Source organism: Belonocnema kinseyi, chromosome 5, assembly GCF_010883055.1.
Source record: "Belonocnema kinseyi isolate 2016_QV_RU_SX_M_011 chromosome 5, B_treatae_v1, whole genome shotgun sequence".
NCBI lineage: Eukaryota > Metazoa > Arthropoda > Insecta > Hymenoptera > Cynipidae > Belonocnema > Belonocnema kinseyi.
Window position 1 is genome coordinate 27,775,274 of NC_046661.1, and position 22,283 is coordinate 27,797,556.

Below are 22,283 nucleotides of genomic sequence, written 5' to 3' on the forward strand. Positions count from 1 at the left end.
CGTTCTAGACACCTCACCCAGGTGCCATTCAGCTTTCGGCACGATTTTCACACCTCCGCTTGGGGGTTAATTCCTTCGGGACCACCCCTGGACAATTGTCCGTGACTGCTTATTTATTTTTGTAACCATATTCGGCAGAAACCCTTGGTCCAGGGACCCTCTATCCGCAACCTGAGAACGCGTTCGGTGGCTTTGTCATAGGCCCTTCGGTTTGATTCTAGAGGAGTCAAAACCGAATATATATTGGTGTGATTTACATGTATTGTAATATGCTTTCATATACTTGTATTTTATGATTTTTATGTGATTTGCCATTATATTTTGCATTGTTCGTTCTTATTAGCCATGAAATGTTTAAGAAATATTACGCATATGGATTAAAATGACAAGTCAAATTAGCTATTAGTTTAGATTGAACCAAAAACCGACACTATCAATCCAAGTTTGAAAAAGAATAAAACTGGGTCTAAAAATAATATTACTAAAGTTTGAAGTCAGTTTTCGGAAACCAAAATTAGAAAATAAAATATTATAATAAGGAAAGATGAAACCTGAAAAGAAAAACATTCATTTTTATTTTTAATGAATATTCCAAGCGCCTGACTTGACGAAACTTCCAAGCGCGCAAACAAGTTCGCACGTGCCGTCAGCAATACTCGCGAGTCGAAGTAAGGTCACGGGACGTATATCATAAACAAAGGGTCAGAGAATAAAAACAAACACATTTTCGAACTCTGCGACAATTTGCTATTTAATTACAATCTTCATTAAAATATTCCAAAATAAACTCGAATATTCTCATCGAAATGAAAATGAAATAGAAACCGCTTGTAGGAATGAATTATAGGGTGTCACATTTATACAAATTTAAAATAAATGAAAATCAAATGAATCTCAGATCGGGAACAGTCAAGGTAATGACTAACCCCACCAGCATGGAAAGCGACCATGATAGTTTAGAGCTGGAAGGTGCCGCTGCACTTTCCACCAAAAACGCGGATTTAACCAAGGTCACAAGAAGACCAATAATCCGAAACATAGAAGTAATGTCACCTAAAAACACTGTCACTATACCTAAAACAACAAGTAGGTCAATAGGCCGTGGTAGGGGTTTTGCGATAAAAAACAGAATACACAGTGAGTCAAGACAGGTCAAACCAAGATAGATTAATTCAGGCAAGACAAGTGAAACAACTCAAACTACAAAAAATACATTCTTTTGGGATAACGACAATTTACCAACAATAGGCGCGCCAATACAAATAAATAATATGAGACAAATAGATAACGAAACTTTTGAACGGGATTCATTTGAGAAAACAACACAAAATTCGTTTTAGAAACAGACGAACCTGTAAAAAGCGCAGAGTTCAACGAATTTATGAATTAACAAAGAGAAAGACTATTTAGAGAACGACTTTCGACAACAAGTAACAGATTAAACAGACACTCTAGACTGGAAGAATTAAAGATTAAAAAGGCGTTATAAGATGAATGATCGAGACATCTTAGAAAACTTAGACGCACTATTGGTCGAAGATGCAAAAGATTGGTGCGAAATAAATAAAAATTCTTGGCGATGGTTATCGGATTTTACCGAGGATTTAAAAAACGCGTATATCGAGGAGCGATTTTCTGAAAAAATTAGGCAAAAAATAAAATGTTGTAACCAAAAAGGACTCAAGACATCCACTCTTACCTGGCAGAAATTAGGAAACTATTTACAAAACTATATCCTAGAAAAAGCCGCGAATGGAAATAGTGCAGAACTTACGAAAATATCAGAATTGAATATAAAATGTATATAAAGCGTAATGATTTTGAAACGTTTGAACAATTAGAAGATTTAGGCAAAGAATGGGAAACTAAGTTAGCCAAGTCGAAAACTAGAGGGCAAGTTTTACAAATAAAAGAAACAAAAATTGAAGATAAAAACGAAAAAAGCGCAATAACGGTAACGGGAATAAAAATAATTCAGATAATAATACATATTTTAGGGAAAATCAAAATGATCGAAATGATAACCAAAGCGGAAACCAAAATAATCAGGGCAAAAAAATCGATTTCTATTTTCACTATTTAGTTTTCCATCCCTACATTTTTCAAATCAATATCAACAATTGTTCAGTGACATCTTTACTGGTTTTTTGAATGATGTCAGATTTAAGTGACCCAATTATTCAATTTGTTTGAAGAAATTTTTCATTGGCATTAGGGTCTTATGAAAATACTTAATTATAAAACATGCATTTATTAAATTATTAGATTGGCAAACGTTTCTACCACGGATAGGAATCCTTCTCAGTGCCAGATATAAGATTCAAACATATACGATTGAAATGAAATTAAAATTAAATGTTTGGCATTCAGTATTTGGTAAAAAACAAGTGTTTTCATGCATAAATTTAGTATTTATATGTTGTGAAACTCCTCTCTCGAGGCAGGCGCTCCTCTCTCGATCGAGAAGGAGAGAGAGAGGAGCTGCACGACATATAAATACTAAGTTTATGCATAAAAACACATTTTTTTACCAAATACTGAATGCCAAACTTTTAATTTTAATTTCATTTAAATCTTATATGTTTCAATCTTATATCTGGCACTAAGGAGGACACCCCTATCCGTGGTCGAAACGTTTACCAATCTAAAAATTTAAGAAATGCAGGTTTTATAATTAAGTATTTTTATAAGAACCTAATCCCAGTGAAAAATTACTTTAAACAAATATCAACAATATTTCAGACCTAGATTTCAATGAAACTTGCAATAGAGATTCCAGTCACATTTCCAGCCTAGATTCCAAAACAATAGAACAAGATATCCATTAAATCCTTATGACGGAAACACGTTTTCATCTAATGGCAAAGGCTGAAGGTAGTTTATTTCTAATTTTAGTCGATGCTGGTGCCACACATTGATACGCTGGCAAGGAATTGCTGGAAAAAATCCAGAATTCAAAATTTTTTATTTTTAAACCAGTCTCGCGAAAATTGATGGTTGCGAAGGGCGAAACAGTTGACATAATTGGTCAGGTAGTAATCCCAATTATGATCAACAATCGCAAAGAGCACATAATAATCAGGTTAGTCCCAAAATTTAAACCAGTGCGTATTTTAGGCACAGACAAGCTAAAAACCCTACGGATGACCCTAAGCTATCCCTCAGAAACTTGGTGGTTACCAGGGGGTCGTCCCACCTGCTATCCTATTGAAACATATCCAAACTCGCTATCCCTCCCTATAACGGAAAACAAAATAGAAATTAAACCTGACATTAAAGCCAAAAAAAGTAGAAATGTAGCATTAAACTCAAAAGTACTAGAGAGCATACAAATAGTAGTTCCAGGTTACCGGACAGCGAAATTCCCCTAGCATCTATCAATTCTAACCAACCCCTAAAAATATAAAACTCCCAAATTCCTGCAACAAAGCCTACGAAGGATATACCCAGCTCAAAAAGTATCCCCACTAGCAACAAATGCCAACCCTTCGAGAGCATCCCCGTCTATGACACTAGCGACGACTCAAGTACAAAAGACTCACTTAATTTAGGTAAACCTAGAATTAGGAAAGTGTTCGAAAAATAATTGCAGAAAAATTTATTATCATAGCAAACACGAGAAACAATATAAAAATAGCGATTGTAATCTTTGGCAAAATAACGAAGTTACAAATCTCAAAGAACCAAAAACTGAATCTCAAAAAGCCCATGAGATATTAGAAAGCGGTAATAGAAATCCATGTGTTTCTTTTAAAAATAAGGCGCTTAAATTGAATAATATTACAGATAGCTTAGGAAAATCCATAAACAAGATAATGCTTCAGCCGAAATTTGTGAAGGTATTGTTGAGTTTAACGAAAACCAACAATCCCAATTAGAAAAACTCCTTGAGAAAAAAATTAAAATTGACTCCGGAAAAGCACATAGGGAAACTCATCTAAAGCAACATAAAACTTACGTACAAGGGCCACGATCCAATTAAACAGCGATGTTACCACGTAAGCTCTAAAATAAAGGAAATAATTTACGAAACAGTAGACAAATTATTAGAACGGGACATACTAGAACCCTCTTGTCATGATTGGTCAAATCCTATAGTGATATGATCAAAAAACCTGGGAAAGATTATAGATTCTGTTTAGATTTCAGAAAGGTTAATAATATTACAAAAAAGACCTCAACCCGATCCCACTCATGACAGAAACATTGGACACTTTAAGATCAGCAGGCTTCATTTCGAAAATCGATTTAAAACTAGCTTATTTACGAATCCCATTAGAAGAAAGTTCAAAACCAATTACAGCATTCACAGTCCCTGGAAAGGGCATGTATCAATTTAAAAGGATGCCATTTGGTTTGACCAATGCTCCAGCCACTTTCCAGAGACTTATAGACAAAGTTACCACTCCAGACTTGAAACCAAACGTTTTTTGTTATTTAGATGACATTGTTATAGTTACTCAAAATTTTGACGAGCATTTAAAATACTTAAAATATTGTATTAAATCAAATAAACATTGATTGTTAAGTTTGCAGGCAAACTTAACAATCAATCTGAACAAATGTGAATTCGGCTGCTCAAAAATTAAATATTTAGGTTTTAAAGTTAACGACAAAGAACTCCAAATAGACGACGAAAAAATTCAACCAATATTAAAATTTCCTAAACCTACATATATTAAACAATTACAGTGCATGATAGAGATGGCCAGTTGGTAAAGAGAATTCATTCCACACTTTGCCTAAATAATAGAGCCAATGAACAGATTACTTAAAAAAGATAAAACGTGGGATTGGGGATTAGAACAGGATGATGCATTCCAAAGAATTACAGACCTTTTAACATCTGCGCCAGTTTTGACATGTCCAGATTTCACATAACCCTTTTAACTCCAAACTGACCCGAGTAACACAGAGTTGGGAGCCGTACTTACGCAAACAATCGACGGCGTAAATTACGTAATCGCTTACGCGAGTAAAAGTTCAAACGGCGCCGAATCTCGGTACTCTGCATCAGAAAAAGAGTGCCTTGCCGTGGTTTGGGCCATTAGAAAAGTCAGGCCATATCTCGAAGGTTACAGCTTCAAAGTAATTACGGACCACTTAGCATTAAAGTGGCTTCATACCCTAAAAAACCCAACTGACCGATTAGCCAAAGGGGCATTAGAGTTACTAGATAATGAAGGGGTAGAGAACGAAGCGTGGCTGTTTGGCACACAAGAGGTAAGGCAGAGGCTGAAGGGGGTAGTGAAAAAAGTATGGAGGGATTCCCAAGAGGATGGAGAGAGGGGTTGATCGAATTAACCAAAAATGGTGCCAAAGTGTACGCGTTTTTTGTAGATATAAGAGCGCGTTCCCGTCAGTGCATAGGGGGAGGTTGTGGTAGGCAAAGGAAGAGAGGGGAGTGAAGAGGGGCCTGATCGAGAGGGTAAGGGTGGTATATGAGGAGACGAAAGATAGGATGAGGGGAGGGGAGGGAATCTCTGAGAGATTCTGGATGGATAGGGGGTTGAGGCAAGGGGGCCCGCTTAGCCCAATGCTTTTTGCAATTTTAATCGCGGATATGGAAAGTAAGCTAGCGGCCGGAGTGGGAGGAGGAGTTAGGGTAGGAGGAGTCAGGATATGGTCATTCGCATATGCAGATGACATAGTGCTGTTGGCAAAGAGCGAAGAGGCTTTAAAGGAGATGATGAAGAGGCTGAGACGATACTTGGACAAAAATAGGTTAGAGTTAAATCCGGACAAGTCGAAGGTTATGGTGTTCAGGAAAGGAGGTGGGAGAGACGGGGGAGGGGAGTGGAAGTGGAAGGGAAAAGCGATACAGGAGGTGAAAGAGTTTGTGTACCTGGGCTTCCTGTTTCGAAGAAATGGGGGAGTGGATGGTCATATAAAAGAGTGAGAAGGGCAAATGTGATGAGGCAGGTGTGGGGGCTGGGGAAGAGATTGCTCGCAGATGATTTCGAAAGAAGAATGAAATTGTTTGATTCACTAGTGATGAGTGTTTTATTATACGGAGTGGAGGTGTGGGGTTGGAAAGTAAGTGAGGAGGTAAATAGGGTACAGGAGAGGTATATAAAGTGGATACTGGGGTTGGCAAGGAATACGCCGAACTATATTATCAGGAGGGAGACAGCAAGAACGAGTTTAGGGATTATAACAAGGAGTCGAGCATGTAAATATGAGAAATTTTTTGAGGGGGAGGGGGGAAGTCAATTGGTTAGAGAGTGTTGGTGGGAGAAGGAGAACAGACGAAGTGGTGCAAAGATAGAGGTGGAAAGGGAAAGATATTTTAGAACGAATGGATTGCAGATGGATGAAGTTAGCAGAATGCACGAGGAAGATTATAAGGGAGAGAGCGCAATATTTGTGTAAGAAAGGAGAGCAAGGAAGTCAGGAACTTACAGCGAGAATGAGGTGCGGTTACATGGAGAAGTGTAATAGGTTCTGGCTTTCTAGAGAGAAGAGAATGTGTGAATTGTGCGGGAAGGGGGATGGAAAATTGGAGCATTGGTTGGAGGAATGTGAAGAGGTGGTAAAGAAGGGGGATAAGCATGGAGGTATTGTTGCATGAAAGGGGTAACAAAAGGACAGTAGCATGGGTGAAGGGGGTGTTGGGTAAGATAGGGAAGAAGAGAAGGAAGGAGAAAAAGAATGGAGAAGGAAAGATTGTAAATAGAAGAGGAAGTAGATGTAAGAGAAATGTAAATATTATAAATAGTAGTTAAGTATTAGGTGTTAGCCGCGGAGACAGGCTAGTAATGCGACGTTAGGCTATAGGAGCGAGCGGATTAGTTATAAGCTGTGGATGGATGGTACTTTGTAAGACGTAGTTGTAAGAAAATTCTGTACAAAAATGGAAGTGTAAGCAAGTCAATTTTTTAAGCCCATCAGGCCGAAAAATAAACGTTTATCTATCTATCTACTAGATAATGACTACGAAGTCATATATCGTAAAGGTAGTTCAAATTGCGTCCCTGATGCTCTGTCGAAATCAGCAAAATCAGCCAAAAACGTAGCATTTTCGTTAGCTTGTAGCGTAGAAAAATCAAAAGCAGTAGACGACAAAACAGATAACTGGTACTCTACCAAAATCAGACAAGTTAGAAAAAGACCAGTAGAATATGAAAATTGGCGAATCAGAGATTCGCAACTCTATTTTTACGAAATTACCCACTCAAATCTATTCTATTACCAGACTCAAACCCTTGGAAATTAGTCGTACCCTAAAGCTTCAGACGTTCAAGTTTTACGGGAGGACCACGAAGAAACTCAAGACAGGTCATTTAGGCTCAGAGAAAACTTACGCGAAAATTTCTGAAGATTACTTATGGCCAGGGGCATATTCGGACGTGATCAAATACGTCAAAAATTGCCAGACTTGTCCAAGAGTAAAACCAAGTAACGAAATTAAGATAGGGCTCATAGGAAAAAGGGTAATCGAAGAACAATGGAACATAGTAGCAGCTGATATCATGGGTTCGCTGCCAAGTTCTAAAAAGAAAAAGAAATCAATACATTTTAGTTCTTGTGGACCTTTTTAGAAAATGGGTCGAAATAATCCCAATTATAAAAGCTAGTGGGAGCACAATAGAGTCAGAATTCCACAAACATGTCTCTTCGCGTTGGGGAACACCACGGATTTTTCGCACAGATAATGGCACGAAATTTGTCAATAAAACACTCAGAGACTTAACAGAAAAATTCGGTATTAGGCACACTAAAAAAACCTAAATATTACCCCCAAGCCAGCCCAACAAAACGTTATAATAGAACAATCAAACAAATTATTCAAACCTACCTAGATAACGATCACTCAACCTGGGACGAACATATAGATGATTTACAGTTTGCAATAAACACTAGCAAAAATTCGCCCACCCAATTCACTCTTAGGTCGCGAATTAGAACCACTATAGTCCCTAAGAAAAATTTTCGAAAACAAAAGTGAAATAGAATTTCAAAGCATTTCAATAACATTAATAACAACAGCTGAACCCAAGCTCAAAAACTGACTCAATAAAACCTTAATAATGTGACTCATTAGATCTTAAGAACAAAATTAGATAGAACAGAACTTTACCTTTCAGAAAAAAGAAAATACCAAAGTACGAACAGCAAAACGCAGAATTTAAAATCTTATAACAGGAAACAAAGTACTCTGACTATTTTTTAATAAACTAAATTACACGGCTTAAATGTGATAGAAATTTTTTGTAAATTAATGAAACAACAGTAACTCAACACAAGAAAAAAAACAGACTTAAAGGACAATCAACTCCAAAAAAAAAGAAGAAATTTACACGACAAGCGACTACACGGACAAGTGTTTCGCTTCTCTTTTTATATTTGTTTCAGAAAGAAGATAATCATTAAGGAGGATCAGATACGGAAAAACATTGAGAGACCAGGAACTTCCAGCACAAAACTAGGGACAACTGTAAAGAAATACAATAACATCCAGAAAAATTAGCAGTTGAATTAGTCCATATACAACATAATCTTTTTTTCCAACGAAAAATAATGTAAATTTAGCGAAACTTTACAACTCCAGACTCAACTAGACAGATTTACTCATTAGAAAACCGAAACATAACTACTGAATAGATTTAAAACTATTAGGGCAAACCTCAAGAGAAGAACCTTTTTTTTCGAGACTGTACCGGCATTGGACAACGACATTAAGGAAATTTCGGGTATATGTCCGAGTCCCAGCGGGGGAGGGGGGTGTAACATAACTGTTACCATAGAATAGAGCTCGGTACGGCCCTGCACGAAAGTGTTGCTGTGCCGCATCCGAAATGAGCCGCAAACCCTCGATAAGTCAAGAAGTTATGAGCGACGGAACGTCCCGTCGCCAGTCTGTGTTAGCTCGCGCTCGAGAACACCAAGTGGAAAAAGTGTATCAACCAAGTGTCCGGATCTCGATCTTTTTCTCGTCGCCATGCTGACTCTCCACTCTTGGGAAAGCCTTCCCACCACACTTCCAGGATCCTTTCAGACCACTCTTTGAAAAGGGATCTTCCACCCACCTAAGGCCAGCCTACCACGCCACGGGTATCGGGCAATAAAGGCCGTATTATTTTTATCACAATCTCTGGTTTGATTATTGTCTCTACCTAATTCTCGGCACTCCATTTCCCTATCTCCCTTCTCGGCATTACTGGAGAAAGCGGAACATGGTCCAGACATGGTGCACAACTTTTGGTGCAAGTACTACGTATATGTTACATAAAAAACCGGATGCTCAAAATCCACCTGAATTTCGACCGATAGCCTGTCTTCCAACAATTTATAAATGTCTAACAGCTATCATTGTAGATAAGGTATATTCTCATAGCGACGAGAATGACATCCTTGCAGAAAAACAAAAAGGATGTTCTGAACACTCGCGAGGCTGTAAAGATCTAATCACTATAGACGCTGTTGCCATGACTCAAGATCGTAAGCATCAAAGGATCTTGCACATGTCATACATTGACTACAAGTAAGCGTTTCGTTCCGTTCCGTGCCGCATGACTATTTGCTTGGAGTTTTTAAACTTGACAAAATCTGCCCACGCATTATAGACTTTCTAATTCATGCGATGAGGTTCTGGGGTACAAGAATCAAGTATATTGATCATGGACAACCAAGGATAGCGATCAATACGCTTTAGGACAGGTATATTTCAAGGAGACTCCTTCAGTGCACTATAGTTCTGTTTAGCGTTGAACCCACTGAGGAAAACACTACACAGCATGTCTCATGGGTTCAGAATTTATGATAATGAGAATGGTCATCAAGTGACCCATCTTCTGTACATGGCGGACCTGAAGCTGTACGCTGGTTCAATAAAGCAATTTTCCAATGATATCCACATGGAGTTCGAACTAGACAAATGCAGAACAGTGCATTTAGTCAGAGGGGAATTAGGGACAGCAGACTTAGAGAACGAGATCGAAAATAAAATCGAGGCAATGGCTGCAGGCGAATCATATAAATATCTGGGTATTCTTGAATCGAATGGTATTCAGCATACAATAGTTAAGATAATATAACGAAGCACCGAATGTATAACAAAAATTCAGCGATTGAAAGGGTGATTTTCCCACGACATATAAGGAGTGGGGGCATTGTAGATGTCAAAAAACGGTGTGAGTTACAAGTTATACAGCTGCGAGACTATTTTAACAACGAACGAAATGTTGCGCTTCACAGCACCATCTGTAAGGCGGATCTTGACTATACGCCCTTAAATTTGTCCTCAAATGGGGTCTTAAATATCAGGGCAGAACCCGCAGAGGAATATACAATGAAGGCAGAAAACTATCCACGGTGAGCATCCCAAAATGTTAGATCAACATGAAATGGATAGTGAGACATCCAATATTTGGCTGAGAAAGTGTCTTCTATATCCAGAGACGTAAGGATTCATCATTGCGATACAGGGCAAGGTTGTAAGCACCAGGAATTATCGCAAACACGTGTTGCATCAAGACGTGTATGACAGGTGAAGAATATGCGTGATGGCTTAAAGAGAATATAGGCACAGACATAACGATGTAGCGGGAATTATACATCAAGAACTTGCCCTAAACCTAAAACTCTTAAAAGAATGGATGCCTTTCTATACATACATTCTAATGCCCGTTTTAGGAAGCGACGATTACACCTTATATTAGGATGTTACTATCCAAACGGATCATTAAATCCAGGCCAATCGACCTGACATCGTGATGCGAGAAAAAAAAAATTAGGAAGAGTCTACATCATCGACATTGCTTGTCCACTTAACCGAAATGTGCAGTCAACCTATACAACCAAGATAGATAAGTATATCGAGTTAAGGCATGAAGTAAAGACTATATGGAGGAATGTGAATCATGCACCTATCCATCCCATTGTAATTTCGACTACAGGCAATGTGCATTCAAGATGCACTGAACATCATGAACATTTAGTAGTCAGTAGGGTATTGGCAGCAGCTCAGAAGGCGGTTTTATTAAACACCTGTCGCATCGCATTAAATTAACTTATAACATTCTAATCTCATCAGTCACTTGACTTAGTCCGTCGCTATGATGTGTAACAGAGGTCACTCGAGTAAAAGTTTTGAATGAAATAATAACCCGATGGTAACTCTAAGAAAGCATCCAGAAGTGACTGTTGTCACCTCCAACTCTCGCGGCCGTTCGTAATTATGTACCTACAACATCATCGTAGGAGATTTCAAGCATTGCATTAAATTAAATTACAACATTCTAATCTCATCTGTGACTTGACTTAGTCCGTGGCTATGATGTATAACCGGGTTCGCCCGAGTAAAAGTTTTCAATAATTAATAATAAGGGTCGCATTCCATACAGGCGTTAGTGCCAAAATCTAAATTTTAATGGAAACAAAAAACTCTAACTTTCACCAAATTAATTTTAAGTAAAACAATGCGAAAACGGTTCGAGGTGTTGTTAAGCCTTATCGAAACACAAAATGAACATCGTGGCAATACAGAACTAGACAACCGACAAAATTGGAATTTTGTTAGTAGAAAAAACATCCTGTAAAATCAAAATCTGCATTTGAAGATAAAACGAAAGTTCACTTCCGAATTGAAGTGTTCCTGAAGTGAAGCCAAGCATGCCTGATTATAAAAAATTATCTAGTTGTGAGGAAATACATGTAGAAGTTGACAATCTCAAAATTACACTGCCCACAAATTGGAACAGGCTCGTCCAAAAATGTTGAGGTTACAATTTAACACGTTTTGAAGTCTTTCCCTTGTGAATAAAAATCGAATTTTCAATTTTTTACATAAAAAAACCTTGGACCCGAGATATGGTGAAGATAAATGAGAATCAGACGATTTTTCGCTCAAGAGCCTACAAACGAAAATTATTAATTTTTCATTTAAATAAACGATACTTTTACTTTGAGGAATTTCTTATGCAATAAACTCAGTTTTAAAACAATATTTGTTATCTAATTATGTACTGCCGCCCGGTATGCCTGGGCCGGTTGAATTTGTTGACGCATATGTCGTACCACTTTCGCACGGCAGCAAACAAAATACTTATGTACGGCGGGCTTGTACTCTTTTGTATCACTAGTTCCAAACGTAAATCGAAACAGATTTTTCTCGATATAACCGATTTTCTCTCTTGCCCATTCTTGGATGATTCAAATAAAAAATGGTTTAATTTTGAAAACTTGAATTTAAATATTTTTGAACAGCGTGATAAGTCATACAGTTAATGAAGAACAGGTTGTGCCATAATTCTACCTAGTAAAGTGTGTGCAAGCAGGATTTTAGATTCCAACAATTTGAAGCAATTAGAGTTTTCGATTAGAGCTACAAGTATTTCTTGGAAAGTAATTCAAACGTAGTCAACAATTGAAAATCACCTTTATTATTTCATAATTTTTATGTTATTACATCCTCGCGAAACTTTATCACATTTTGAAAAATATAATGAGAATTATTATTAGTTATTTCCCAATCCGATCAAAAGCACCGCAGAGATCTAGAAAGTTGGATCGAAACGAACAGCTAACTTCCGAATCCCGCCAATTTTTGACGCACAAATAAAAAATACGTTATTGGTAAAGCAACCTAAGGGAAAAATAATTTTAAGTCTAGATACGTAATTCAACACTTTTTTATATATACACAGGTGTATTAAAAAAGTTTGAAAATAGTGTGAGTTTGAGAAATAAAAAAAATGTATATTGATGTTAGTGCTTTTTAGTAGAATCTTTATTAATGTAACTATTTTTATAAGTTTAGTACTCTAGTACCTACACCTACATTTTATAAGTTGTAGCATGAATATTATTCTTACTTGCTTGGCGAAGACATAATAACTGCACACACTCCTCTCAATTGCCAAAAGGGTTTTGGGTCACATACGAAACACTTCCAATCGTCCTCCTCAGCTTGTTTGATACACTTGTTTACATTTCTTTTTATGCAGTTCTAAAAGCAAAAAGGTAAAATAAATCGAAGAAAAATGTATTTTTTATTACTATGACATGCATCTAACGGATTTTTACATTTTCATCAGAGAAGGTATTAGATTTGTGTACAATTTTAGCCCCCTCCCTCCGTTATTGCCAAATGACCACGTTTCGAGAGCTCACGAACCCGAAATATAGGGTGATAGGGTGTTACGAATGCGTCTTGCAGATTTTTAGTTTGTTAGCATGATGACTTCAAAGAATTCAAATATTGGATTTGCCTTTGGTATACTCTTCCAGTGTCCTAAGCTAAAGGTCAAGTTCGTTAGACAGCCATTCGGGATAAAAATTAAAAAAGTTAGGGCATTTTCAATATTTTTTAGACCACTTTTTGAGATTTTAAAATTCTATGTACGGTTATTAGAAGTACTCAAAAAGACAAACAATTTATCCTTATGACTTTAAAAAAAAAAGAAAATTAAAGGAGTTATAGCATTTACCAATTTCCAAAAAACTAAAGGAAAATGAGCATTTCAAGTCAAAAAATGCACGATATAAAAAAAGTAAGAGAATGATGAACGTTGCATTTTGAAAGCCCTACAAGATTATAACTTTTTGATTTTTTCTGTAAAATCCAAAATTCTAATTTTGATCACACCAAAAATAATGAGAATTTAAAAATTCTATTTGGCGGAAATTCCATTTTGCGGTCGAACTATGGAAGATACGACAACAGATAAATCGAAAAAATTGTGCACACATAAAAAATTCACAAATTTGCTATTAATTACTTGCTTATAGGACATATAGTCTTTATTTTCTTCGTAAAACACATTAAAAATGAAAACATTAATTTTTTTGACAAACGAAACATGCGATGGAAAAATGAACAGACAAAAGTTGCTCATACAAAAAAAGAGAGGAAACTCATTCAAATTTCCTATTTATAGTTTTTTGCTGCGACGCGTTGTATTTGTTTTAATCGTAAAAAATAACGTTGAAAAAAATTTAATTTTTTGAAAAACGACTGAAGGTAAGAAAAAAGTTAATAGACAAAAGTTGTTTACCCAAAAACGATCTACAATTTTGTATTAATTTTTATACACACAGGAGACGAAAAAAATGAAAAGAAAAAAGTTGTTTAACTGAAAATGATCTATTTTGTTGTAAACTTTTGCTATGCAATTATATTAAAAATAAAAAAATAACTTTTTCGAAATAGTGCAAAAGCTAGAATAACATTTGATCAAACAGCATTTTTTCGAGCGCGTGAAAAATATATTATCGAACGCGAAGCACGCAAACCAACAGTCGCGCTCAAACTTGAGAGCGAAACAAGCCGCGCGCGTAACGCGCGATGAGAATGTCCCGGCACAGCGGGCAGATTTTTTATAATTCTTATTAGGATGAACAGGGTATTTTTGAGGCACTCCCGAGTGAAATGCAATTATTATTTACATTTTTACGTTTCAAATTGGATGCGATTACGTAGGTTATATTACGATCTTCGATTTACCCATAGAAGGGGTTGAAAATATCAAAATATATACATACTGAAATTGAACCTAATGACGATATAATGATAAGTGACCTGTATACACAGCTTTGGTTGTTGTTTAGTTTGTTGAGCAAGATTTTTGTGGAACATTTGCAAAATTATGGACGCTTCAAATTTACTGGAATTCATACTTCATACAAGAACCTTTGCATAAGAGACACGTTCTGCCATAACTATATACAGTACAAGTTCGATAACTGTCTGATAAGTGTACAGTTGTACACTCCCATTAAAACGTCATCACACGTACGGCACGCACACTAATTGTGGTTCTCCCACTACGTGTGCTATTTTGATCATGATTTACGCATGCACGCACCTAATATGGTGATACTAGAGGGGGCATCCAAAAATTCCGAAATTCCTGGAATTTTTCCCCCCTACAGCCCCGAATTTGGAAATTTATCGGACTTGTACTGTAACACATTAATACATATACTCATTTATGAATGAATATGTGATAACTTTTCTATTTACATATTAAACAAAAGGTTTCCATGACGTAATTGTATTATTTTATTATTGAAATAATCAGTAAGATTTTACTGGATACATATTATATACAAAGCAGAATAAAATAATTACGTTGTGGGAACGATTTGCTTTACATTTAAATAAAAAATTTATCACATATTCACTCATTAATTAGCGTATCTAATTATTTATATATGGAATTATGTATGATGTAGTAATGTATCTTTGTATTTACATCAACGATAACCATGGTTTTAGGGTTACTTAATCATTTTTAAGGTTATATAAATAAAAACTCTAAAGATTTTTGAGAAAATTCAAAAAGATTTTTGAAATTTTCAAATGTGGAGCCGTTTTTCATTCAAAATTAAACTGTTATTTTTTTGGAAGAAAATAATAATTTCTTTTAGTTGAAAATTTATTCAGTAAGTCTTTATTATTCTCCTCCCTTTCGGGTTTTGGAGTCTTCAAAAATCCCAATACAAACTCCTTTCTGTCTACGCAACCATAAATCATAGATTCTTAAACCTAGAACAGGAAGCTCCAAGCCCTTATAATCTCTCACCCCATAGTCTTCTTAAGTCTTCGAACCGTGTTTACATTTTTTCCTACCACTCCCACTCAACCAACACCATAACTCCCAAACAAGATCTTTCATTTTTACATTTTTAACCCTTCTACACAGACAATATGGCTCCTCAGCAGCCTTTACTATCTTAACTCTCCCCCAAGTCACTTCCTCCTCCCTCACTTATGCCCTTATTCTTCTCCTGCTCTTCATCCGCCTTCTTCTCCATGATTCCTGCAACCACCATCTTTCCTTCTACCCCTCCCACTGCCAGATCGTCTCTCCCACTTTCGTTTTGATCTGCCGCAGCTGGACCTCCATCCCCAACATCTCGATTCTTCTTCTTCCTTAACCATTCCTGGACCTCCTCTTCCCTTTCCGTCAAGTCATCTTCTAACCATAGATCCGTGCTTTTCAATTTCCCATTCGCACTCAACAGTTCCTTCTTATTCTCCCAGCATTTCAGCTGCAGTATCATTCCGCCTTCACTTTCCACGAGCTCTATACTTTCGCGACTACCTTGGTGTGAGCTGGAAGACACCCCACCACATTTAACACTTCACCTTCTCTCTTTTTTATTCCCGGAACTCTCACATGCCTTTTCCTTTTCGCTCTCTCTTCTCTCTCTCTCTCTCTCTTTATCTCCCACTCTTCCTTCGACAATTTCCTTGGCTGACCCCAGCATGTCCTAACTTCTTTCTCTGCCTGGCAGCTTACCTCCTTCGTTTATTCTTCTCTCAAGACCGTTTCTTTTTTCACTTCCAGCTGCCCTATTTTTCCTCTAGCCTCTGCATCTCCTCTTCAAGTCTCCTACTGTCAACTTCCCTCTCTGCTTCCCATTCCTGCCTCCACTTTTAACTGCAATTACGTCAGCGAGGTTCCGATTGTTCACGTTTCTGAAATATTAATTTTTCTTAAAATGGCAGACATTTTCCCAATTGTCATTTATTTACCCTTCTTCATAACCTATTTGAAGCTGTCAAAAATCAGCAAAACGAAACTTGTCAAAAATGGACTATCGGGACCTCGCCAAAGCGTTTTCTATGAATTAAACCAAAAAAATTATCACAATACGTTGAGTTCTTCTCACGTAATCATGCACTGTAGTTTGAAAAATGCAAATTTTGGGAAAGTGCGTTCAAAGTTTTAGAACATTATAACATGTGAACCATGGGATATACGTTTCAGTCTACAATGCCTGGTCCGTAGAGTTCGCCTTCCTGGTCAGGAAAAGCTGGAAAACCTGGAAGTTTTATGAAGCTGGTTTGATGATGAAAGTGAAATGCAAGCTGTTCAATGATACTTTTCTGCTTCTGAGTGAGACTAGTGTAACAATATAGTATTTTTAGTTTCAAGTTAATATTTGTATTTATAACTTATTATTTTCTATGAGATTGAACATTAAGTTTCAATTTATGTTGTCAAATCCCATTGCTAACGTAAAATGCGATGTAATTTTATTGAGATTTTGAGGTTAAGAGCAGCCTATTCCAAGAGCGATACGCCCGCAGGATTAAAAAAGCTCAAGTGATATTATTAAGAGGTTTTAACATTGCATTCCTCTTTCCCAGTTTAATGTGAAAAGTGGTATTTTTACAAAAATATATTTTAAAAATTTTCCATGAGAAATACCGAAAATGTAAGTCTCAAAAAACTGCAAGAAAATTCAAGATTATTGTCGATACAAAAAAACAAAACGGTTATGGTAAAGATAACCTCGCAAACATAACCTCACATGGTACAGGCACACATTTCTTACTTAATACTCATAAAACGTTCTCGCAAATCCGGGAATTTTCTGACTGACTTGCACTTAAAAGGCCCACAACGCAAAACACTTATGAACAATTCCCTTCTTCTCTTTGACAATATAATAAGTTCACTTTTTGACAGATCACTAGGCCCAAGGCGAGATTTTCCCACAAACTTTTATTTTCATCAGTTACGCCTCTTGGAATCCGAAAAAATCTTGTGTCTGGGTGCATAACATTGTATTTATTACACTCTACTACGAAACAATCTTTCACCACTTTACCTTTTTTCTTTTAAAAACGTTTCCGAAATATGTCATCCCCATACTGGTAATGTATTTCCCCTTATTGTTATATTCCGGGGGTTCGGCCTTTTAAATTTGTATGGCTTAATGAGAACGCTCTATCCCATCACTGGACATTAGGGTGATCCAAAAATGCATGGCAATTTTTTTTTCCATGCTACAGGGCAACGAACCCCCCCCCCCCCCATTTTATCCCAAATCCGAAAAAAGAAATTCCCTAATTTTTTATATTTTTATTTTAACAGGTGCCGGTTTTGACTTGAAGCTTCCTATGTAAAATACATGGCGAAAAATCACTTTTTTTGTTTACAATAATTTTTTAGGGTTTTAAAAAATGTGACGGAAAAGTATGGGGGCTTGTAGAGAATTATCTAACGAAAAATTTCATCTATCAGACATATGGGTTTGACTCCCCTAACAGAGCCCCACGAGTACCTGAAAACTACCTTTAAGACCAAAAATGTCAATTCTTCATGAAATCGACCTTTTACTTAAAATTATTAATATTGGTCCAGAGGAATATTTAATATCATTGGTTAATTAATTTTTTATTATTTAAACAAATGGGATTTGTTTAAATAATTTTTTCTACTCGAAAATTCGTTATTCCGACTAAAAATGATTACTATTAGTCTAATGGAATATTTATTAACATTCGTTCGTTAATTTTTTATTTGCTTAAATAATTTTTGTTATTAAAAATTATTCAAATTTCTTCAGTGGAATATTTATCAACATTGTTCGATTTTTTTTTAAAATCAAAATGAATACCTAAATATTACTGATAAATTAATGAATAATTAGTAATTAATTATTACTGATAAATATTTCAATAGACCCACAGTAATAATTTTTATATAAAAAATCGAGACGAAATTATTTAAACAAATTCTATTTGTTTAAATAATTGAAAATAAATAAACTAATTTTAATAAATATTCCACTAGACCAACAGTAATCTTTTTTTAGGGAAAAGCGAATTTGAAAAAATTATTGAAACAAATTCCATTTGTCTAGGTTTTTGCGAGCCTTGCTTGAAAATCCGAAAACAGAGCAAAATCTTTTACTTTTGCGTTTTACTCTGAATATCACCGGAAGAGCACACAGCCTTTTATAAACGACCCCGTTATTTTAATGACAAATTTAGCCACCCGATGGCGTATCGCTGTATTTCAGACCACAGCTGTAAATATATAGATATAAAGCTACATTATATTTTATATGTATATTTATTCTTTAATAAATTCATCTTTCTATATGTATTATTTTGCTTTCTTTTTTTTTACATTTATATAATGAAAAAGAAAAAAATGAAAATATTATGATTTTTTATTAAAATGTCTATATTTCGATAAAAGGATCAGTTAGGATTTTCGTTTTCAGGGATTTTGTTTCTAAAAATAATAACTAAGAACACCTCTTATCGAGATTTTTGTGCGTTTTCAGATAAACTTTCTTGCCCTTTCCGGACACCGTGTATGGATGATACATGAAATTCTTCGTTGAATAATTTTCAACAGGCCTCCATACTTTCCCGTAACATTTTTTCAAACCCTAAAAAGTTATTCCAGAAACTCAAAAAAGTGATTTTTCCTCATGCATTTTACATGGGAAACTTCAAGTCAAAACCGGCACCTGTTAAAATCGAAAAAAGAATTTACGAAATTTATTTTTTCGGATTTGAAATGAAATTTGGGGGATCGTTATCCTCTAAAAAAAAAGCATTTTTGAGACACCCTACTGGACATGCATGCAAATACATCTTTATTTGACTTTTAACGGTCAAAATTTAAGTATTTTTTAACGAATCAGATTGTCGGATACATGATAATTATTACGGAAATTGCCGAACGCGCATTAAGATAATCTTAAGTTTTGTCTTACTAAAGCTAATCTTACACAAAATAAGATCATGCTACTATGCTACTACCTTCTTCTCTTCTCGTCGTACGCTGTCGAACTTTGGACTCACATTTCCCATGAATTTTCCTTCACATTTTACCCAGGCTTTGGTGGACCTAGGTCTGGCAGCAAAATGTACAAAACAAACTTTTGTATGCAGGCGTGGTTGTAAAATTGATGGGAAATATGTATTGTCGGCAATGTGAAACTAGAATATAAATAAACTAATCTAATTAATTTCTCAGCTAGAGTTCATATATAATAATAATGAAATATTATCTCAATAAAGTGAAATATATATTGAAATTAGCTACATATTTCCCTCTCTTACATTTCAGCAATTTATTTCACTTTAAACTAAACTCAACTTCTTACTTAAAGTTGATAAAATATTAATTTATAAACGAACTGGTAAAAACTTGCGTTAAATCTGACGCACGAACTCAAACCGAGTTATGAATCTGACTTAGAATCTCAAAATTGCATCGATAAGGAATTGTTCTTTTTCGATGATTCATTTTTTCTTTGTTGCTGCACTCCTCATTTTGATGCAGACTTCGAGCTGCATTTCTTCAAAAATCTTGATCAAATTGAAAATGTTCGGATTAGGCGTGTAAAATTCAGCGTTTAATTTTGAATGATACTCTTCACAAACGGTTTTTGTGCACGTAGTTGTATCAGAAAATTCAGCCCAAAGTTCAGTAGGGAAATTAAAATTGCGAATGCTTGAAAGTTGATATGAAAAAACTATAATTTCCTTATAGACCCAGAAAAATTTCTTGCAAGATGTTACGATTGTTAAATATTTGTGAATTTAGTATGGGTTTTTTTTAACTGCTGTAAAATCTAAAAAGCATTTTTCAAAGTCTAAAGAAATTACAGCTTGTTTCTACATTTTAGATAAGGTCATACTATACATAAGTCAGGGAAAAACTAAGTATCGTGGAATCAATTTTTCACTTGGTAAAGTAAAATCATTATTCTTCTACGTTTGAAAATATCACTGCTAAAAGAAATCTTTTGAACATTATTTAAAACCATTAAGTACTGCAAAATGTTGCAATTGTCCGAGTTGCCAAATGTTTAATCGAGTGAACCTTTTAAGTGGGATGTGCCATTTAATTCGCTAAGGCCATTGGATAAGTGCACTTGATTAGCACAGAGCACCACTGTCAATTAGAACATTTTGCAACATTTAATGATTTTTAATTTAAACGATCGGAAGAAAATGGCTCGTATGACACAGAATACGACAACGCCGGCTTGTTTATAGCCGTAGAAGTGGTTAGTTATAAAATAATTAGAGATATACAAATTGGAAAATTCGGTTGTTAATTACACCAGAACCGCGTTTTAGTCACCCGAAGTTTCGTCATATCTAGACCTGCCTGCCCACGCAGTTTCTCAGGAGGATAGGGTGAGAGCGGTTGCATGTGGTCTCGGAATGGGCGAGTATTCTATCGAGTATATTGCGCAACATTATATATACCAATTGGAAACGGTTCAGGCGGCTCTGAATTCTTAGGTTTCGATTTCCCCGATTTAGTTCCAAAGCTATTTGCCGACATCCCCCGAAACTGGAATTAAACAACAAATTATACTCAACTCCCGAGTTAAGCACGGTTATCGTTGGATTGCGAGGAATGACAACTTGATGTAAAATTGATTTGCTGTGACCATTATTAATTAAAATACTTTTCCAGCTAATTGTTATTATGCGCTAATTTCTGTGGTAAAACGACATACTTATTAGGGATTTATCATTGAAAAAGTGGTATAACTGTCCAAATAACATTTTTATTCACGCAAGAAATATAGAAATATAGCTGGTCAAATCCACGTGTGTAGACAAGGTGAAGCTAGTCACTAGCTAGCCATAGCCGCTAAACTCGTCAAACATTTATCCAACACTTTATTTAATAAATTTATTTTTATATTTAAATTGGCACGACATTTTTTACAGTCTTATTTTGCGTTATCATTTTTGTTTATTAAAACATAGCCCTATACAGCCTCTAGAATCGTAGAGGGAAGAGTAGGTATAGAGGAAATGCAGGGGCTAGTCTGAAGCACTCTAAGGGGAGCGAGACGACAGGGGAATACTTAGTTTGGGAACCAGCAACCGAGACGCTAGTGCCACGAACCAGTGCTTCACGATAGAAAGTATGCTTGACAGTGTAAGTGAGTGTAAGTCGGATCGGTGAAGAGAGTGCGCTGTCTGCATGAGTCGAACTGAAAAAATGTAGACCCCTTATACCTGGACGGGTCTTTTTTAACTCTATTTTGGCTCTTTTCTTTCTTCTAATATTTTCGGGAACGGAATTACCCAGGAACATGTTTTTCATTCGAAACTTTATATTTTAATATTTGAAGTTAAAATTTAAAAGTAAAATAGCTTTTTTTAACGGCCCCATTAGAAAGTGTTTTATTCGCCCAATAAGTCTTTTATAAGAATAATTAATTACAATGGTATTTATCTGCACAATATGCGAGCATTTATTGAATATTGCTTGCTTTCAGATACAATCTTCGTAGAATTCTCACCTTGTGCAATCATAATTTTCTTAGAACTATTATAAAATGTATGGGCATTTTTTCCATTACTGGCTTTTGTACTTATACATTTTCTACTCTCATACTTATCTGTTTGCAATCGAGAAAAGAATCTGAATAATATAGGTACAACTTAAAAAAAAATATATATACGAGGGTGGATTGATAAGTTTCCGGCCTGACCAAGAAAAACAACGTTTTTAAGAATTTTTTTTTTTTATTTCTCAACATAATCTCCTCCA

General features: G+C 35.7%; 1 protein-coding gene across 5 annotated transcripts in view; it reads right to left on the bottom strand.

Moving 5' to 3' along the window:
- LOC117173485 (transcriptional regulator ATRX homolog) overlaps positions 1-22,283 on the bottom strand; it is a 241,022-nt gene that overhangs the window by 155,516 nt on the left and 63,223 nt on the right. For all 5 annotated transcript variants that reach the window (XM_033362091.1, XM_033362092.1, XM_033362090.1 and 2 more), the window contains one exon: positions 12,816-12,949. In XM_033362091.1, coding sequence (XP_033217982.1) covers positions 12,816-12,949 — 134 coding nt within the window. The remainder of the gene's footprint in view (positions 1-12,815; positions 12,950-22,283) is intronic.